At 42.7% G+C, this 21,918-nt stretch overlaps 1 protein-coding gene across 1 annotated transcript in view; it reads left to right on the forward strand.

Moving 5' to 3' along the window:
• The window catches only part of SPMIP11 (sperm microtubule inner protein 11), a gene marked incomplete at its 5' end in the record, with an annotated part of 49,772 nt that extends 40,252 nt beyond the window's left edge, over positions 1–9,520 (forward strand). The window contains 1 exon segment of the mRNA XM_082247243.1: positions 9,258–9,520. Coding sequence (XP_082103369.1) covers positions 9,258–9,306 — 49 coding nt within the window. The 3' untranslated portion in view covers positions 9,307–9,520.
• Between the last annotated feature and the right edge of the window lie 12,398 nt (positions 9,521–21,918).

A 21,918-nucleotide genomic window follows, 5' to 3' on the forward strand; every position in this document is an offset into this window, starting at 1 on the left:
TACTGCACAGATGTCTATTGAAATCGCCCCCCTGAAGTCGCCAAAAGTTGTACAGAAACTACTTTTGGGAGTCAGTGCGGCGACACAACGTCAGCTTTGCACTGATTCGGACGGTGCAATTGCCGGCAATTGGCTCCAATTTGACATGCGATTTGCATGTCAAATCGCATGTCAAATCGGACATGCGATTTTCATGTCAAATCAGACCAATGTGAACGTGGGCTTATAAACACAACCATTCCGACAAAGAAAAAAAAAATCACATTTTCTTCCTCTGCACAGCACGCATTCAATAATGGCTGTCCACACGGTTTCAGCTCCATCACTGATCTGATGCTCAGATGAGCACTAAATAATTAATTCCCAGTGAACTGAGCTCATGAATTATGGAACATCTCAGTTAGTTATTGCCTTGTATGAGAATGTTTACAATCAGGTGAAGATCATTTAAATTTAATGTTCTGACAGAATATCCTTGTATTTGCAACCACTGCAATAGACAGAAAAAGTACATTTTAATGGGAAAATTGCTGCTGACGGCGTCTCTGTTAAATTGAGGAATGTTGCCAACAAACAAATGAATAAGCATTTTTAAGACCACATTCAGCAAATCAGTTTACATGGCTTAAGATGTACAAGGATTCAGTGATATCAGTAAGCTCCTTGTTGCACTTTTTAGGGTACCTATTTGGCCTTAAGATGGCCCTGGGGGGGGAGGGGTCAAGTGCCAATCAGCTTCTAACTTCAGATTGTTTGATTGAGCTTTGACAAAAAACCTGAAAGCTGATTGGTTTCTATGCAGAGCTGCACCAGATTTTGCGCTCTCCAGTTTTAGTAAGTCAACTCCACAGGCTAACATGAAGCAACATTTAGAGGCAGGAAAATCAAATGCCTGAAAAACAGGTGTTTTTGAGTTGCAGGGTGCGTAAATTCCCTTCCAGTGAAAAAGTATAAATATTTGCTCTTTTACTCTTTGCTGTTGTCAGGATTTATATGGGTCCCATTCCGTTCAGCCATGGAAGAAGAAAACAGACTCCACTACTGCAAAGGGGGTAAAGCTGTCAGAAGTTGTTTTCCAGAACACATGCAGCCTTACTCTTGGCCAAACAAAGAAGTGTTCTGTACTGTTTTAATCATCCAAAGTTGCAGTTGTAGGGGACCAAGCCACGGGGTTCTCCACCACTGAATGACCTTAGGTGCTGTTTCATAGTGCAACAGCGCAGTCGATGTCTGTAAGTTAAATATCAGATTTTGCTTGTACCAAAAGAACTTTGCATATTGATTGAAAAGTAAAAGATGGGAATCTGTGTGTTCAAACATGCCAGTTTCTCAACAACTTAGGATGTCTGTGTTATAGCAAACTCCTAGGTATTTTGGGCACAACTAAGGCCTGGAGTCTAAGTACCAGTTGGTGTTCTCCAGAGCTCCTGATGATGGAGATGGGTCATGATCCCTAATGGCACCCGGAGCTCTTTGCTGCCAGCTGGTACTAGGTTGTGGTCCTCAGGATTACTCCTCTAAGGGCCAAGTGGGGGCAGGAGGGCTACAGTATGGAAACTGTATAGTCTGGGATCAGTATAGTCAGATCCAGGAAGAGGTTGTGGCAGGCAGAGAGTAGTCATGTCCAGGTGGAGGTCATCAGTGACCAAGAAAAAACAGCGTAATAGTCAGGGCAATCTGGCCCAGCAAGAACAAGCAGGTAAGTATGATAGCTCAATCATAGCTGTAGAGAAGACGCAGTACCAGCCACTTCCTGGGACAATTCTTTAACCTTCTTGCTGCCACAGCATAAAAACTATGTAGGTAGCAGCGGAAGGTTTTACACACACTCCTAGAAACTGCCACTGGGAGGGTGTCTATATCTGACAAGTTGCCTGTCAGATGGAAGCTATTGGGTGGCTCTGCAGACGCTCAATCGCTTCCACATACCGTGAGAAATCGCACCCACCCACACACCCCCTGCCATGCTTCCATGGTGTATGCTGCTGGGTAGAGGGGAGGGAGCCAAGTGGACATCCTATCCACCCTACTCCCCTTCTTCTTGCTTACCCAGTAGCAATGTGTAAAATGTCACTTCCGGGTACTCGTGTCACTTTCCCAAGCCTATAAGACTGGGGAAGGATCTATTGCAGAGCGCTCTACTTTAGATTCATTGGAGGACAGGTGAGACCCTCGGGGTCTCATTAAAGAGGATCTGTCACAAAAAAACATCACATAGTGATTAAAAAAAGTGTAAAAAGTTACACCCAAGCACTTAATATCCCTTTTTGGAAAAATTTTGAGCCTCTCCACCCCTACATACGTGCACGTACGAACATAAATGCATGCATTGGAGGCGCCTACACATGAAAACATCGATTGTGCTACACATGTTACATATCACTCCTGGGCGAACGATTCAGCCCAAACATTGGCTATTTGCCCGTTCAAAGCACACCCAAATTATCGGGGCGTTCGACTGTTTGTTCGGCCCGCTGAATGACCACAGTGCATTGAAGCAATCAAAGCTTTGCCCAATCAGGGCACAGAGCACTGTCAGAGCCATGACTGGAGAAAGTAATGATGACTCTAGCCAATCATGGCTCATTGCTCTTAGTCTCGCCCTACACTATAAACATTTCTCCCCATAGCAGCCATTTGCAGTGTGATATTGGTGTGGAGAGAGATATGCCAGGGCTCTGTTCAGTGTTGCTAGCGAGTTAGTGTGCTATAGTGTGCCATTGTGCTTCTGTTATCAGTGTAGAATATCAGTTTAGTGTGAATCTAGTGATAGCTCAGTATGAGTGTAGTGTGACCATTCATTTTTACTTTAGTGTCAGTTTCATTTGTCGGGGTAGGTTTCCTGCAGTACATATCAATGCATTACTGCACGTTTAATGCAGTAATAATCCACGCGTTACTGTACGTTTAAAGCAGTAAATATCCATGCGTTATTGCACCTTTAACGCAGTATATATCAGTGCATTTCTGTATGTTTAAAGCAGTATATATTAGTGCATTACTGCACGCTTAATGCAATATATATCCATGCGTTACTGCATGTTTAACACAGTATATATCCATGCTTTACTGCACATTTAAAGCAGTATATATCAGTGCATTACTGCACGTTTAACGCAGTATATATGAGTGCATTTCTGTACATTTAAGGCAGTAGATAGCCATGCATTACTGCACGTTTAACGCAGTATATATTAGTGTGCTACTGCACGTTTAACGCAGTATATATCCGCACGTTTCTGCGCGTTTAACGCAGTATATATCCATACATTATTGCACGTTTAATGCAGTATATATCAGTGCATTTCTGTATGTTTAAATCTGCCTGGCATTATGGACAGGGCACTTGAGGCAGAGCAGGGGGAGGAAGAAGAGGACTTCCTTTCCTCTCAAGGCCTGCTTTATGCAGACACCATTCTTCCTACGCCACAGAACACACAAGAGGAGAGGGAGGAGGAGGATTCTGGCAGCTTTGGAGGCATTGAAGCAGAGCAAGACATACAGCAACCCTTAACAGGTGGTTTTCCATCCCCAGAACCCTTGGGAGTAGTATGTGGCTGGAAGGAGGCATATCCAGATACTGTAATCCTCAGTGACCCTTAGGTGTCTGCTTCTAATGCCTCTGAAAACTTGCAGTGCATGGATCCCTCGTTCTTTAAAGCCTGCGAAAAGACCAGAGAATACGTGGCATCAAGAAGAAGGATCACTATTGGTTGGCAACCCTCCTTGACCACCATTACAAGGGGAAAGTCTCAGAACTCATCCTGTCCCCACAGAGGGAGCAGAAGATGAAATCTCTTGAGGGCACCTTAAAGAGGAGTTTATGTAACACCTTTCCTGACTCTGGTAGGTTACAATCTGGTGGAAACTGTCATTTTGAGGCTTCTGTTGGTCAAGAGAGGAGCAGTGGAGAAAAGTGCCACCTCAGCGATGCCTTTCAAAATGTTTTAGTCCTCTGTGCCCAGGGCTTATAGCTGTCACATCCCGTCGGCAGAGCCTTTATCATATGGTGGGAGGTTATCTAGGGGAAAAAACAGATATGGAGAGCTTTCCAGTTGATGATCCACTGGGTTACTGGGTCATGAGAATAGACCACTAGCCAGAAACTTGCCCAATATACAATAGAGCTGGGCATCCAGCATGCTTCGTGAATAGGCATTCAGTGCTGCCGGAGGTTTTGTAACAGATAAGAGACCATGTCTGCCCACAGACTTCGTGAACGGCTGACATTTATCAAAATGAATAAGTCTTGGATTAGCAGCAGCTACAAACCCCTGATGCCAATGTCGCTGATTAAGTGCTTTCTGGATCTTGAATCTCTAAAAGACTGTCTAAGCTGCCTAGCTTTGTGGTTGTTGATTTATTCTGGAATACATGTTTGGTGTAGGTTTCCTGGGCACAATTAACCCCCAAGGACCAATTTTTCCACACCTGTTTGACAGGTGCATATCATTGCAATGTTTGACAGCAGGGAAAGTTCTTGTTTTCATCAAGTGTACCTCAATAGGGTTATGGTGTGAAAGCACCACCGACACCCAAAGACCAATTTATCCACACCTGTTTAACATATGCATATAATTTAGATTTATGACAGCAAGGCCAATTCTTACTTTCATCAAGAGCTGTTGTTTATAAAAATAAAGAAAGCTTTAACCACTTTACCACCGGAGGATTTTGCTGTCTTCCGTCCAGGCCACTTTTTGCGATTCGGCGCTGTGCGACTTCAACTGACAATTGCGCGGTCGTGCGACGCCGTACCCAAACGAAATTTACGTCCTTTTTTTCCCACAAACAGAGCTTTCTTTTGGTGGTATTTGATCACCTGTGCGATTTTTACTTTTTGCGCTATAAACAAAAAAAGAGCGTTTATTTTGAAAAAATAACAATATTTTTAACATTTTTTTATATGAAATTCCCCCCAAAAAAGATGTAAAAAACCAATTTTTTAAAAAAATTTTGGCCAATTTGTTTTCTGCTACCTATGTTTGGTAAAAAAAAATCGCAATAAGCGTATTTTGATTGGTTTGCGCAAAAGTTAGTGCGTTTACTAACAAAGGGAAAGATTTCTGTCATTTTTGGTGTTTTTTTTTTTAACGCGTAATGGCGGCGATCTGCGATTTTTTTTGTGGGACTGCGACATTGCGGCGGACAGATCGGACCCTTGACTGATATTTTTGACACTTTTGGGGGTACCAGTGACATTACTGCAGTAATCAGTGCTATATATATGCACTGTTACTGTAAAAATGACACTGGCAGGGAAGGGGTTAATTTTATTGGAGAGGGAGGGGTTAATGTATGCCTGGTGCTTACTGACGTGTAGGGGGGGAGGTGACTGAGTGAGTCATGGACAGATCGGATGTCCAGCTATGCTGAACAGTCCGATCTGTCACTCCCTGTCACTATGGAGATCCGCCCGCTTGTGTTTACACAGGCGGGCGGATCTCCACACTAGATCCCCGGCGATCGGGGCAGAGCAGCGGCGATCGCCGCTGCTCCTCCCCTGGCCCGACTCCCGCTGTGAATGAAAACAGCAGGAGCAAGCCTCCGGCGGCGCGCAAGCGCCGCCCAGAAGGGGGAGTGTCTGACGACGTTAATACTACGTCGTCAGACGATAACGAACCACTTTGCCGCAGTAGTACTACCGTACTCAGACGGCAAGTGGTTAATGGACAATGTCATTTTGTTGGCTTTATAAATGTAATTATTACTGCAGCAGGCTCTATAGACGGTACAGATGTGCCACATGTGCCTACAGGCAGACTAAGGGGACCCACCAGGCACTATATTATATAAATTTATTTCTTATTTTTATTGTTATTTCTCATTTTGATGGTTTCACTTTCAGCATCAGTAAATCACTGCTCATTTAAAAATTATGTTTTTTACAAACATTTATTTCATTAATACATGTCCCTCACGGCAATACCCAGAAGACCCCCATAACCACCGTATGCCCAATTACTTGCATATAAGCCTTCAAAGTAGTCACTTTTGATTTTTCCAGTTAGGGTCCCATAGACTTCAATGGGGTTCGTTATTTGGTTCCAAACAGTGCAATGTTCTAAAGTTCTGCCGCAAACCAAATGGGGTCGTTCGGCCCATCTCTATTCCTGGGTAACTCTACCATCTGTAGAGGCTTCTAAAGCATTGCATATGGAAAATATAGGACATTGAAGTTTGTCACTGTTTCATGTGTGCATACAATTTTAAGGCTTAACATGTTGGGTATGAGGTGCAACCTCCTCTTTTATATTTTAACAAAAAAAATTGGGTACTTAATTGCGGTTTTGTGGCATAAAATGACTTTAGTGTATTTTTTACTGAAAATTGAAACTACCACTATTTTATTTCCTAGGGTGTCTGAAAATATATAATGTTTGGGAGTTTTATGTAAACATAACAAATTTTTAACCATACGTGAAAAAAATGCAAAAATGGCTCTGGCATTGAAAAGGTTAATACCCTTTCAGGAAGTTCTGGAAGTCCTGGCAGGGACTCTGCAATCACCATTGGACGTACTGACAAAGATTCTGCAAGTACTACTGAAAGTGAGGGCAGGGGTTTTAGAAGTCGTGGCAGAAGTTCTGGGGGTACTGCAACAGTCCGAAGTTGACACATGAAGTTATCACAACACACACACACACACACACACACACACACACACACACACACATATATATATATATATATATATATATATATATATATATACAACTTGTAATGCAGAAGAAAGCATGGGAAGTACACATCAGTGTGTGCGAACATAAAATATGTCTCCTACTACAGTATCTAGTCGTAGTAAAGCAAACAAAACTGGACTTGATAACTATGAAAACAGTATAAGACTCATTTATGTGGCTTTTTTAGTTTATCTGGTGGGAACGAATTCCTTTGAAAGCAAAACCTTCCCTCCTTTCACTAAAAATCACAGCAACATACAGTTCTGAGTGCTGATAAGACATAATTTTACATTCATTGCTAAACAAACATTTTTGCTTTTACTTAAAAAATAAAAAATGTATCTTACCAGAATTTTACTTTCCTGGTGCCAATCCATGGCAGCATACATGTGGTAGTATGCTGCCATGTTGGCGCCAGTAAAACAGAAAATTGTATCAAATACTTGTCGTAATTTTCCTTTCCTGGCGCCAATCAATGCGGCATTGTACTACCACATGTATGCTGCCCTGTTGGTGTCAAGAAATACTGGTTGAATGAAGCCCTAATGATGTACCCTGTAAAAACTCTGCATGTGTTGACCAAAAACAATTAATATGCCATAAAACTTCAAATAAATAACCAGAGAAGAAATATATATATCAAATGTGCACAGATTAAATTGTGAATTATGAAGTGCTTTAACATTAAAGTGAAAAGGTGTTATAATAGAACAGTGGTTCTTAACCTTGTTGGAGGTACTGAACCCCACCAGTTTCATATGCGCATTCACTGAACCATTCTTAATTGAAAAAATAAAATATGATTTTTTCAAATTCAAAACATAGGAATATATTTAGGTATACATTTATACATAGGTGCACAAAATGAACAAAACCATAAAAAAAAAAAAAAAAAAAAAAAAGGCTCCATAGCTCAGGGGTTAGAGCACTGGTCTTGTAAACCAGGGGTCGCGAGTTCAAATCTCGCTGGGGCCTCCCTGCAAGTGTTGGTGACTGTATCTCAAAAAACAAAACCATTAAGAACAAAGAACAAAACCATGTTGTCAGGAGGGCACACACTGGGGGGGGGGAGGTGTTGGGAGGGCATACTATGGGGTATCAGGAGGGCACACACTGGGGGGGCTGGGAAGACATACCATGGGGTGTCAGGAGGGAACACACTGGGGGGAGGTGTTGGGAGGGCATTCCATGGGGTATCAGGAGGGCACACACTGGGGGGGTTGGGAGGACATAGCATGGGGTGTCAGGAGGGAACACACTTTGGGGAGGTATTTGGAGGGCATACCATGGGGTGTTAGGAGGGCACACATTGGGGGGAGGTGTTGGGAGAGCATTCCATGGGGTATCAGGAGGGCACACACCAGGGGGTATTCACAATGCTTTATTGAGCTAAATGAAAAGGACATGCATTTCCATCTGTCAGCTAACAGCACCTCTATGCTAAGCTGCAGTAACTCAGCAGACGTAGCATAGAGGTCCTTGTAAACGAATCCACCATGTACAGATAGCTGAGCCTACCTCCAGGAACATTCACTCGGCTCCCTCTGCTCATCTGCTCACACTTCCCTCTTCCAGGCGGGCGATCTCCGTGGTCAGGTATATCCCCATCCCGCCCACTCACGCAGCAAGCAGCCTGCAGGAGATAGGCTGGAAACCTGCTGGGGGAGGTACAGGGGGCGGAGTGTCAAGTGTCTATGTGTAATGGCTGTGAGTTGTCCCGACTGCAGCTCTTATTTCCCGGGGTGCGCTCGGCCTCACAATCAGTAATATTTTCTCGGGGTGAGCAATTGCCCCTTTGTCCCCCCCCCCCCGCCGAACCCCGGAGAGTGACTCACCGAACCCCTGGGGTTCGATCGAACCCAGGTTAAGAACCACTGTAATAGAACATAAAGTCCATTAGTGCAAATTCTACACAAACGAGCAGTGTCCGTGTATCACTCACGCTCCCCCCTGTGTAGTTGCACTCACCAGATGGATCTCCCCAATAAAGGGGTAGCCTGCATTCACAGTTGCAATAACTGTCTGTAGATCTTTTCCCATCAGGGCCTCTGTTTCCTTAACGTGCTTTGCCTCAGTGGTACCATGTAAATAGTAATAGGAGCCTCCATAGTGTAATAAACTGTAAATATTGCACTTACATCAGGAAAAAATCATTAGGAGTTTGTTTAAGTAAAAGACCAGGAAGTTCAGAGCTCCCTACGCTCCACGGACTCAAACCGCGATGACGCTCTATCTCCGCATTACGGGTTTCGTCACTCGGGCGTCATCAGAAGCGACCAACTTCTGATGACGTCCAAATCAGGGACAGCTGGAAGGTATGCATTAAGGTGATTTCAAACACCATAATACATTTTATGCACACAAGGGAGGTGTTATATGAAGTACATAATTCAAGGTGGGAAGTACAGTGCATTTAAAAAATACTATATGCAGCACTTTTGGGTGCAGCAATGTGTATACTCAGGTCTATCGGTATAAACTATAAAAAAACATTTTTAAATCATTTTTATAATACTTTTGTTAGTTATGTTTAATTTTTGGTACTAACCACCCAGTATCATTCATATTTTTCAGGTTTGTGGATCAAATGGCGGTGACTAACAAAGAATTCCGTTTATTTTAACACCTACCATGAAGCATAGAGGACACCAGTTATTGAAATTTCTTTTGATATATAACAATTTAACTATAGTTCCATTTGTTACAATCAGCCTTATCTCATCAACTTTTGCCAGTTATACTTCTTGCACAATATTAATTCTTTGTTTTGGCCACTGAGTACATTCAAGGCCTGGTAAACTTTTACACAAATTCAGTTTGAACTTTGAAGTGCCTCATTTAACGCCAGATATTTGCCAAATTCTTCTATATTTTTTTGTTGTGGAGATGCATACAACATTGTGGTTACCATGTGGTTGAGTTCACAAATCGGGTCAGTTTAATGATCGATGGTCATATACAGTATAGGTTCAATTATCCCTTTGGATAACCAATTAAAATTTACTCCACTGAAGTCCAGACCAGTTCAAGATGAATTATTATAGGCTGCTATGGTTTTACTGCACAAAATAATTAACAATGTCCTCCATATGCTGCACTAGCTTTATCGTGGTCATGTTCACATACAATTGCTTAAACCCTTGTATTACTGAAAATAGTACAACTGACATTTTAAGCTGTTTAACATTTAACAAAAAGGGGGTTCACATGGCCACAAAATTGTACCACCTTGGATGATGTCTGCTTGCATATATGCATTGCCTTTGTCCTCATGCTGTGATCAGATCTGTTACTAAATAAAAAATATTAATCATTCATACTCTTCTCTGTTAATTATGGACTATCTAAAAGACACAAGAGCAGCCTCAGTTGCGAAAGGTATATTTGACTATACTACAACAAAAGCATTGTATTACAGGAAGCATTCATTAGGTACCAGAATCCCATGTACTCTTATGAAATTTAAACTTTTGATACTTTTTTTTTTTTGTGTTATATGGTGGGCCTTACCCATGCTCCCTCTACCACATAGCAAATGGCGTGTCAGTTTACTAAGGGCTTTCATTTATGATGTCACACACAGTGGGAAGAAAGTTTCCCATTTGTGTGCACTGCATTTCAGAACAGTGCCGCTATTTTACAGAAGGCAGTCTGTAATTGGAAAAGGGGGGGGGGGGCATGTGGCAGATAATCTGACCATGGGAGATGCAGGAACACTGTGTGGCAGCACAGCATCCTGCTTCTCAATAGAGGAAGCACTGAGATGCAAACTGACCACCCCATCATAGATCTGTTTCTGTGCTTGGGTAACTGGGGCAACACAGTGGCATGGAGTTTGAATGTTCTCCCTGTGTTTACATGGGTTTCCTCCAATATTCCAAAGCCATACTGGTATGTTAAATGGCTTCTGCCTAAATTGGCCCTAGTGTGTATGTGTGCATGCATGCTTGCATGCATGTGTATGCATGACCTTAGATTGTAAGCTTCTTGAGAGCAGGGACTGATGTGAATGTACAATACATAAAGTGCTGTGTAAATTGTTAGCACAATATAAATACCTGTTATAAATAAACTGGCAGGATGACCAGGAATTTCTTTTTTTCAATCAATAGTTTTTATTAAGATTCAAATATAGATGAGAAACAAAAAAAAAACACATTAACAGAATGTGAAATAAGTAAAGAAAATGACTACAACAAGGTAGAATATTATCCAAAAGTAGATGGTACAGTGTTCAAGAATCAATATAAACTTCGTACAAGTGCATATACATTATGCATATAAATGTCAATACAGTTTGCATTGATGCAGAGAGAAGATGAGAGGCGTTGAACCACCCTGACTCAGAACCCCTAGGGGAACAATGTCACCAAGTCATGGATCGTCCCCACCTCCCGACCTCCCCAAGATCAACACAAATAAAGATAAGCTCAAAACAAGTGGAACTAAGCTAAGTAAAGGGTTAGATTATAAACTTCTAGTTTCAGGTGCCAAATAGGGCCACTCCGACCAAGCTTTTTGAAATTTGTGATGCGTTAAAGTATTGAAGGATAAGGCTTTTTCCAGTTTATGGTTCTCATTGACCAAGGTGATTGCCTCAGAGAGATTCAGAGTGTCGGTGGTTTTCCATTTTCGTAATATTAACCACTTTACTACTAGAGCATTTTGCTGTCTTACGTCTGGGCCACTTTTTGCGATTCGGCGCTGTGCGACTTTAACTGACAATTGCGCGGTCATGCGATGCCGTACCCAAACGAAATTTACGTCCTTTTTTTCCCACAAACAGAGCTTTCTTTTGGTGGTGTTTTATCACCTGTGCGATTTTTACTTTTTGCGCTATAAACAAAAAAAGAGCGTTTATTTTGAAAAAATAACAATATTTTTAACATTTTTTTATATGAAATCCCCCCCCAAAAAAGATGCAAAAACCAATTTTTTTTAAATTTTTGGCCAATTTGTTTTCTGCTACCTATGTTTGGTAAAAAAAATCGCAATAAGCGTATTTTGATTGGTTTGTGCAAAAGTTATTGCGTTTACTAACTAAGGGAAAGATTTTTGGTGTTTTTTTTTTAACGAGTAATGGCGGCGATCTGCGATTTTTTTTGCGGGACTGCGACATTGCGGTGGACAGATCGGACCCTTGACTGACATTTTTGACACTTTTGGGGGTACCAGTGACATTACTGCAGTAATCAGTGCTATAAATATGCACTGTTACTGTAAAAATGACACTGGCAGGGAAGGGGTTAATTTTTTTGGAGAGGGAGGGGTTAATGTATGCCTGGTGCTTACTGACGTGTGGGGGGGGGGAGGTGACTGTGTGAGCCAGGGACAGATCAGATGTTCAGCTATGCTGAACACTCCGATCTGTCACTCCCTGTCACTTAGGAGATCCGCCCGCTCTGTTTACACAGGCGGGTGGATCTCCAAACTGGATTCCCCGACGATCGGGGCAGAGCAGCGGCGATCGCCGCCGCTCCTCCCCTGGCCCGACTCCCGCTGTGAATGAAAACAGCGGAAGCACGCCTCCGGCGGCGCGCGAGCGCCGCCTACAGGGGAGGAGTCTAGCGACGTAGGTCTACGTCGCTAGACGATAACGATCCACTGTGCCGCAGTAGCAGCACAGTGGCTAGTGGGCAAGTGGTTAAAGTCCTAGCTGCCGAAAGGAGATGTACAATCATTTGTCTATATGTGAGTGGATATAATTCAATGTTTAGATTAAGTAAAGCTAATTCAGGTTTGGGAGGCGTTAAGATTCCAGTGATGGATGCCATACATTGGAAAATTGCTTTCCAAAAACTTGTAAGGGAGGGGCACTCCCAGAGGATGTGTTGTAGGGTACCAATTTTACCACATTCTCTCCAGCATAGTGGAGAGAGGGAAGCATTCATTTTGGTTAACCTATAGGGAGTGAAATACCACCTATTCACAATCTTAGTTATCATTTCCCAATGATTTGTGCAATGTGATAATTTGTGGGTAGAATTGATCGCTATTTGCCATTGTTTTAGAGTGAAAGATTGGTTAAGCGTTTTCTCCCACTTCAGCACGTGTTGTGATTTGGTTTTGAGGGAATCAGATGTAAGGTAGGAGTAAAAGAGAGATATTCCTTTAGTTAGGGGTGGAACTGTGGAGATGAAATTCCATGTTTGGGAATTAGTTAGTAGTTCTGATAGTGGATGTTTGGCTAGAGTGAAAATTAACTTGGAAATGGTAAATTACAGGTCATGAGGGAGGGAGAACTCCTGTATAATTTCTTCTTTGTCTTTAAGCTTATAGTTAATGTATAGTTGTTTAATGAGTGAGAGGCCGTAATCCTCTAGTCTAGAAACATTAAGTTTTTAAAATTTAAATTCTACTATCTTGATAGGGATATCACATGCGTGGAAAAGGTTTACTGTAGGAGTTTGTTTGGAAATAGCTCTCCAAGCTTGGAGAGAAGCCTTGACTGTTATAGGAATGTTGTGCCAATTCCAGGGTATCCATAAATCACACTGAAGCATGAGTGTTAGGTTTTTAGTTGGCACCAAGTCGGTTTCAATTAATGCCCATAGCGGGTTTCACTACTGGTATACCAATGTTTTATTTGGTCTAGCCTTAAGGCCCAACAATAGGCTTGTAAGTTCGGTAGCCCAGCTCCCCCCATGGATTTGTGTGCAGTTAGTATATTGAAAGCTATGCAGGCTTTTTTTCCTGACCAAATACATTTCCTAATAATACTTGTAAGGGCATTCAACTGTGCTTTTGGTATGGGGATAGGCAGTGCTCTAAACAAGTATAAGATTTGAGGAAGGATGGTCATTTTTATTACCGCCATTCTCGCTCCCCATGTTAAGTCAATTTTAGAGAAGTTATTAAGGTCCTCGCATATTTTTTGTTTTAGGGATTTAAAATTCGAGTGAATAAGGCCAGAGATTCGAGGTGTAATGGTAATACCTAAATAGGATATTTTCTCATCTGTCCATGTGAAGGGGCAGTTTCCCATCAGACGGTTTTTTGTATCAGGACTAACATTCAGATTTAGGACAAGCGATTTGGAATTATTTACTTTATAGTAAGAGATTTTACTGAAATTGGTAAGGATAATGTGGGCTGCAGGTAGGGATGTTTCTGGAGATGACAACATCAAGATAATGTCATCTGCGAACAAAGTTATCTTGTGTACTGTATCGCCAATAGTGAAACCTCGTATTTCGGGAGAATTTCTTATAGCTTCGGCTAGGGGTTCAATGGATAAATTGAAAATTGTTGGGGAAAGGGGGCATCCTTGTCTTGTACCATTCAAAATTTTAAAGGGTTTGGAAAGCGTTCCGGACGTGAAGACTTTGGCTGTAGGTTGGGAGTAGAGAGCCATAATTGCTGAATAGATGTTACCCTCCAGACCAAATTTACGTAGGGCGGATGACATATACATCCAATTGATTCTGTCAAACGCCTTTTCTGCGTCCAATGTGAGCAGCAGAGAAAGCGTCAGACGTTTTTCTGCTACATCAAGGATATTAACAATTCTTCTAGTTGCATCTGATGTTTGACGCCCGGGATGAATCCCAATTGGTCTTTTTGGATCAGAAAAGGCAGCACTCCCTGTAGGCGTTTTGCTAATAATTTAGCAAATATTTTGAGGTCAGTATTTAATAAAGAGATCGGCCAATAGTTTTCGGGTTTAGAGGGGTCTTTCCCCTGTTTAGGGATCGTGGTTACATAGGCTCCTAGCATATCTTTTGGGAATGATGACGTGTCAACCGCTTTTTGAAATACATCAAGTAAAAACGGTGTGAGGGTGTGTTGAATTGGCTTGTAGTACTCACTCGGGAAGCCGTCTGGGCCTGGCGATTTGCCTAGAGGTAGGGATAATATTGTTTTTCTTACTTCGTCAATAGTTATGGGTGTTTTAAGCGTTTGGAGTTGTGTTTCAGAGAGACGAGGTAAATTAAGGTTCTCTAGAAACGTTGAAATATCTTTACTTACAGGTTTGTGGATTACGGGATCTGATTCCAAATTATAAAGTGAGTAGTAATAGTCAGCAAATTCGTCTGCTATGTCTTGAGGGTGGGTTAATTTGTGATTTGTCTTAGATTGAATGAGGTAAGAGATCCTAGATTTAGTTTGTCTGGATTTAAGCCTATTTGCTAATGTTTTACTAATTTTATTGGACTGTGCGTAACATGTTAATTTAAGTTTTCTAAATTGGATATCGCTTTATTCCAATAGAATAGAACGAAGTTCTATCCTTAGGTCAGCCAAGGTTTTCGTGGTTTTGGTGTCTGGGAGAATTTTGTTCTTGGATTCTAGGTCATGAATTTGAGATAGGACTCGTGAGAGCTTTTGATTATATTTCTTCTTAAGTTTAGAGCTCTGCTGTATGCAGATTCCCCTCATGTAGGCCTTATGTGCTTCCCAGAGGCTCCAAGGATCTGATAGCGAATTTACGTTTAGTTGGAAAAATTCAGTAAGATGTTGGGAGATATGTTTTTTACCCATATCGGACTGCAGATTTCTAATGTTGCAACGCCATACAGAATTAGCCCCCTTGGGGATTCCCTCATCCACGGTCACCTCCACCACAGCATGGTCAGACTATGTGATATCCTTAATGACCGAGGATGAGATCATCCCCAGAAGTTGCCTATCAGACACAAACATATCCAACCTTGAGTATGTACGATGTCTGGAGGAGTAAAAAGTGTAATCTCTCTCTGATGCGTGGAGACACCTCCAAACATCGTACAAGTTTTCCTTATGTAATAAACCCTGTAAAGAGGTTCTCCTGTTGATTGAAGAGGATGAAGTGTCCATCTCTGGATTAGATGTCAGGTTGAAGTCCCCACAGATAATAAGATTGCCATATTTGACCTTGGAGATGACTTTTAGTGTTTTCTTGAGGAATCAAAGTTGATGCGTGTTAGGAGCATAGATTGATGCTAGGGTCATGGGCAATCCGTTAAATGATCCTGTGAGGATAATATAGCGGCCATCCGGGTCAGTCACCAAGTCCTTTTGTTGCCAGTTAATTGTGTGTTTAATTGCTAGGAGGATTCCTTTTTTCTTCGATGGAGATGTAGCTAAATAGATGTTGGGAAAATCTTTGTTAGAGCATTTGGGATGATTGGATGTCTGGAAATGTGTTTCTTGTACCGAAGTGATGTCCGCATTGGAAGATTTAGCTTCTTTCCAAAGAGCGTATCTCTTGGCTGGATGATTTAATCCATTTGCATTTATTGAGATAATTTTAAATAGCATTCATGGATGTAAAAGGAGCTTGCTGATCGAACTTCGGAATGGAGTAAACAGTCAATGGAACTGAACTGTATCCATATTTTTGGTCTCGAGAGGATCGTTTTAAAGATGATGGAGAGTCCTTGTTGCAAAAAAGTAATACAAAACTGAAGAGGAAAAAGAAAAAATACAAAAAAAGAACATGGTAAAAAAAGGACCATAAAAATGGTCTGAGATCGACAAAGGTAGTCGATATCCTGTACGGATAATGGCCCTTCATTCCATAGGCCTAGAACTGGTGTGGTGCTGGCTAGAGGTGCTTGGTAATCCACCCTGCAGCTTATCTTTCTTTTTTTGAGATTTCTTTCTAATAACTACGTTCCAATCTGCGTTAGTGGGTAGAGGGGCAGGAGCTCTGTGCTGGGAGTCATCTGTCGGAGGAACAATGCCCCATCTCTGCAGCAGTGATATCCCTTCTTCCAAGGTTGAGATAGAGGTAGTAGTACCATTGTGAGTGATTGTGAGGGTCGCCGGATGTTTCCATTTATGTAGGATTTTGGGATTTCTCAGCGCCTTTGTGATCGGCGCCAAGTTTCTCCTTCTTTGAAGGGTGTGCCTAGATAAGTCAGGAAATATTTGGATCATTGAGAATTCTGCTGGTATCTCAGAGGATTGGCGAAACGAGGACATGATTTTCTCCTTGGAATGGAAAAAATGTACTCGCAGGAGTACGTCTCTCGGGACTTCTAGCGCTAAGAAGGCCGGTTTAGGCAGCCTATGAATTCTGTCTATTATCCGGTCAGTTTCAGATAGTGTAGGAACAAGAGTGGAAAATAGCCGGTTAGCATACTGTTCCAATTTTTGCGACTGCACAGATTCCGGAACTCCTCTCAGCTTTAGGTTGTTCCTTCTTGATCTATCTTCTAGATCTGCAACCTTGTCCCTAAGCCACAATATTTCTTCGGAATGCTGATTATGGGCTTCAACCATCGTGTTAAAGGACAAGGTCTGTTTGTTAAGAGAGGATTCAACCGTATCCACCCTATCTCCCAAGTCATGAACTTCTCGTCTATATTGCTGCATCCAACCCATTATGTCTGCTTGAAGCGTTGACCTAAAGGAATGTAGCATTTCTTTCAACATATTATCAGTGATAATGCGACCTTCTGTGGGTAAAGAAGTGAACTGATTCTGTAGGTGTGGTATAGAGCTTGAGGCAAAACTTTGGGGCACATCCATCCCCTGAATGTACCCCTGCACTTGTTTGGCTGGGGATGTGATACGGGGTTTATTTTTGGCCGGGCTCCTTAAGGAGGGGGACTCAAGGGAGGATGAGCCCGATGAGTATTCTCTGTCAGGATTACCCACTTGGTATAATGATTGTGATTTGCCTTTTTTGTTATTTCCGCTTGCTGCTTGCATGTTAATTTGTAGGTCTCCACTATTACTGCAGTGTTCTTTTTGTTGTAGCATAGCTGGATGAGAGTTGTGGATGTGATCAATTTTAATTAATCTTGGTAACTCTTTATGTTTGCGGGTCATTACCACTGAATTTCGTGTGATAGTTATGAATCAGAATTGTTTTATCAGTGCTGCAGGGATGGATAGATGGGTCCCAGTTCACATTGGCCACATAGTGTAATTAGGTTAGGCAGTCATTTGTTTATTATATCAGGTTTAATATTTGTGCTTGGGCTGAGCGGAAGGTTTGTGATAGGAAGGAGGGAGATCGGGTGCTGCAAAAAGGTATTCCTGTCAGAGGGAGTGATGTTACCTCAGGTGAGGGAGAGATTCCTGTCAGAGGGAGTGATGTTACCTCAGGTGAGGGAGAGATTCCTGTCAGAGGGAGTGATGTTACCTCAGGTGAGGAAGAGATTCCTGTCAGAGGGAATGATTTTACCTCAGGTTGAGGGAGAGAGTGAAGATGGATGCCTTCTTCTGGGCCTGGATAGGCCGCTATTATCGATCTGTTCCTGGTGGACTGTTTTGTACTATATATGGCAAGTTAGGACCTATAGGGCCTGGGGATGCTGGGAGAGCAGCGATGGTCCGCAAGACACAGTTCGATCGGCCGCTCCGTGGAAGTCCGCGGCCGGATGCCGCTCTAGGCGAGTCCGCGGCTTCTGGTCCCGACTAGGCCGCAGTCGCCGATCCGCTCCAGGAGGTCCGATACTCAACATTTTTGCCCAGGTATGTTCTTTAGTAGTTGGGGATACTCAGTAGGTAGCGATGTCCACAAAAAAAGCAGCCAAATCTGAGGATTGATACGGATTAAGTCGTGGGACCGGCGGAGCTCTGGTTACACACTTCCGCCTCGGTCCCCTTCCGGTCACGCCCCTGGTTAATTACTAAAACTTGAGCGTTCAATATCTGATGTAGCTCTGCATAGCGATGACCAGGAATTTCTGAGAAATTGACCAAGGCTATAACAAACAGACTACTTTTCCATTTACCAGATATAGCCACACACACACACACACACACTGATGAGATAACATTTTTTGGGATAAGGTACACTTTAAAAAAGTTCCACATTTCTTGGCACTTAAAATAATTAGTTTGGGCCAGCTTGGAGCAAACAAATTATTTGCATACCAGAATGGGCTGGATGCTACTTAGCATTAAATAAAAAATATTGTTTTTTTTCTTTTAATTGTCAGTTTTTTGTTTATAACGCAAAAAAATAAATAAAAACCGCAGAGGTGATCAATTACCACCAAATGAAAGCTCTATTTGTAGGAAAAAAGGACATACATTTTTTTGGGGTACAGCGTCGCACACCTGTGTAATTGTCAGTTAAATTAATGCAGTGCTGTATCGCAAAAAATGGGCTGATCATGAAGGGCGGTAAACCTTTCCAGGGCTTAAGTGGTTAACCAACTGAGGACACTGAATATGCTCTACACACAGCCAAAAAATCAGCAAAGTATACCAAACGTTTGTAGCACTTCCCATCCTTCACTAAAGCCCCGTACACACGTAGCGATTGTCGGCTGATAGTATGATGCTTCCGACAGCGCATTTTCGGCCGAACAGAATCTGTCGTGCAGGCATTCAAATTTTTGTTGGCCAACACCAGAACGGCCGATTGTTCGCCAGTCAGTACAGATTTCGGCCGACAGACAGCAGATTAGCAAGACTGGGCATGCTCAGAAAAGAAAAAAGACAAGGAAAGTTAACCATCACATGACATCACTTCTGCAGTTGGCTGTTGTTGGCCGACAAAATTCGTGTGCAGTCTTTTGCAGTTTTTCAACAGACACGACAGCCCTGGACAAAAGACGGCCAATCGTTCTGCCGACAATCGGTACGTGTGTACGGGGCTTTACACTAACACTGTTACTTTTGTATCTACACTGTTTCATTTATCTGCAAATCAAGGAGCTGAGCTTTGATCTGCAGATAATGTCAGTTAGGCCTCTTTCACACTTGTGCGACTTGTCCTGTGACTTGGGACTGCAAAGTCGCATAACAAGTCGTACTCCATGATTTCCAATGAGTACCCCTCATATCTGTGCGATTTAAAGTCGCAATGACCTCAGAGTAGTCCCTGCACTACTTTGGTCCCACTTTAATGCGTTTTGAGATCCATAGACTTCAAGATTACTCGGGCACTGCTTAAAGTTAATTTAGAATCGCTGCATAATCACGTGACTTTTAGGTCGCACAAGTGTGAAAGGGGCCTAAAAGCAACCTGACAAGTTTAAAAAATTATATATTATTATAATTTTTTTTTTTTTTTAATAAAATGTGTCTCTAATACTTTATTAACGTTTATTTAAACCTAATCAGCCCTAGCTAACTTCGTCTTCCCGTTCCCTCATCAACTATTACTTTATTGCGTTTTTTCTTTGTTGTTTATTTCTGTTTTTTTAACCAATACTTTTAAAACTTTTTATGTTATTTATTTATTTATTTTTTGTTTTGTTCATTACATTAATGTATTTTGTTACATCAAAGTTGAAAAAAAAAACTTTATATAATTTGTAAATAACATTGCAAGAAAGGTTAATTTTAGTGTCAATTTAAACAGGACAAATAATGGATTCAAGGGGTTAGTATGATATTAGGAGTTAGTACTAAAACAAAATAGAAAGGCCTAGTGCATATGTTTGAACACCACTTTAATAAAAGGTTAAACTACACATGCAGGTTGGGGGGCTGCAGAATATTGGCTTTGCATTGAGAAAATTCGTTTTTTTCTAGGTTTCTCCGGGATTGGTAACTCCAGGATTGGGTTCTTGAGTCCAGGGACTTTAAAGAGTCTTGGGAAAGATGAAGCCTCTAACCCTATTTCCATGTCCTATATCCAGAAGACCAGCAGGCTGGGTGCGCAGGTAATCAAGGGGCTGTCTGTAGTTCAGAGCTCCACCCAGGACACAGGAGTTCCCCTGCCCAGAGGTCAGGGTGTGGGCCAGTGCAGCAGGGAGCTGCAAGAAAGCTGAGAGAGAGAGAGAGGCAGAGTCTGAGGCTTAAGGTAGGTCATACATTATTTTCACAAAAAAAAAAAGTTGAGAGGAGCAAAAAAAAAAATAATGTGCTTATTCCCCCATCCACACATTCATGGTGGATGAAGGAATCACTCCCACTGTGCTATTGTGTTCTCATAGTGGATGGGTAGCCTCCCCCACCGTCAAAATATAATGGCTATAGCCATCGTATATCATATTTACTTGTTTGTATTCACATTTCTTCAGTTACTTCCTGGTTTCTAGGCCTAAGCAAATTATGTCATACATCCCAGGAGTCTTCAGGAGGGGAAGAGAGGAGGAGGGGTATTGTTAGCTAAGCACACCCTCCCATAACTAAAGGCAGATGGATTCCAGGAAGTAAATGCTACATTAATCATCTCCCCTTACTTAAGATGGCCACAACCAGAAATTCTAATGGGGGGGGGGGTTTCAAAGTGATTTCTCAGCAAAGTAAAGCATGGAGACATGGATGGAAGGGTGGAGTTGTTTTGAATATTAAAAATGAACTAAATAGCGTTTTTGGTTTGCGGATCTCAGATGCAGTGTAGTTGTGCTTTAATAAATTGTCTGCCGGAGGGGGCGTGGCCAGCAATGCACCGAGGAGGACATGCGGTGCTGAACTCTGTGATCGTTCAGCTCCAGCAGACACTTTTACAGGCCAGCTACACCTACACCCCGCATGTTGGCGCAAAGCTCACATACAGCTGACCCTGCGGAACCCAGCAGAGCTCCATACAGCGTTACCTGCTCCGCACAGCACCACCGGAACCCCACTTTCCCAGGCCGGACAAGATGGCGCCCAGCCGCGTGGCAGGTAAAAGCAAGCCTCCTCCCCCAACTACGCTGCCCTCTCCCTCAGATGGGGCCGCTTGATGCGGCGGCCAGGCATCCTCACCAGAGACAGTGCTTTTAACACCTGCACCGCCCTGCATCTCTACCCCAAGCGGGGGGACCCTTAAATCGGAGGCTGCGACCCTCTTGTCGGCCTTTAGGTCGGACTTTGAATCGTGGGCCTCAAAAATGGAACTGTCCCTGCATACAGAACTGGACGCGCTGTGTCAACAGGTCTTAACAAATTAATCCACTGTGGCTGCCATTACCGCCACTCAAGGGGACCATGAGTCTCGCATAACCACATTGGAGGCTGCATCCTGGGACCACCTCCGCTGCCTATGACAGCACCAACTCCGCATAGAGGATGGGGAAAACAGGAGTCGCACGAATAACATTCGGATCCAAGGCCTCCCTGAGGCCACCTCTGGTGCAGACCTGAGGCCTACTGTGACTGCCATCCTGAACCAGGTATTGGGCAGGGAACCGACCACCCATATTGAACGTGACAGGGTACATAAGGTGGGGGGTTGCCCGGAGGTGGAGAGGACAGTCGTCTGCGTTATGTGCTATGCAGGGTTCATTATTATACCCTAAGGGAAGATATTCTGAGAAAGGCATGGCAAGCGGGGCCCCTGGACTTTGAAGGTTCCTCCATACACCTATACCCTGACCTGTCCCAGAACACACTACACATGCGGAGGGAGGGTGATCCG

This window comes from Pelophylax lessonae (assembly GCF_965119305.1).
Source record: "Pelophylax lessonae genome assembly, chromosome: 2".
In the NCBI taxonomy this organism is placed as follows: Eukaryota; Metazoa; Chordata; class Amphibia; order Anura; family Ranidae; genus Pelophylax; species Pelophylax lessonae.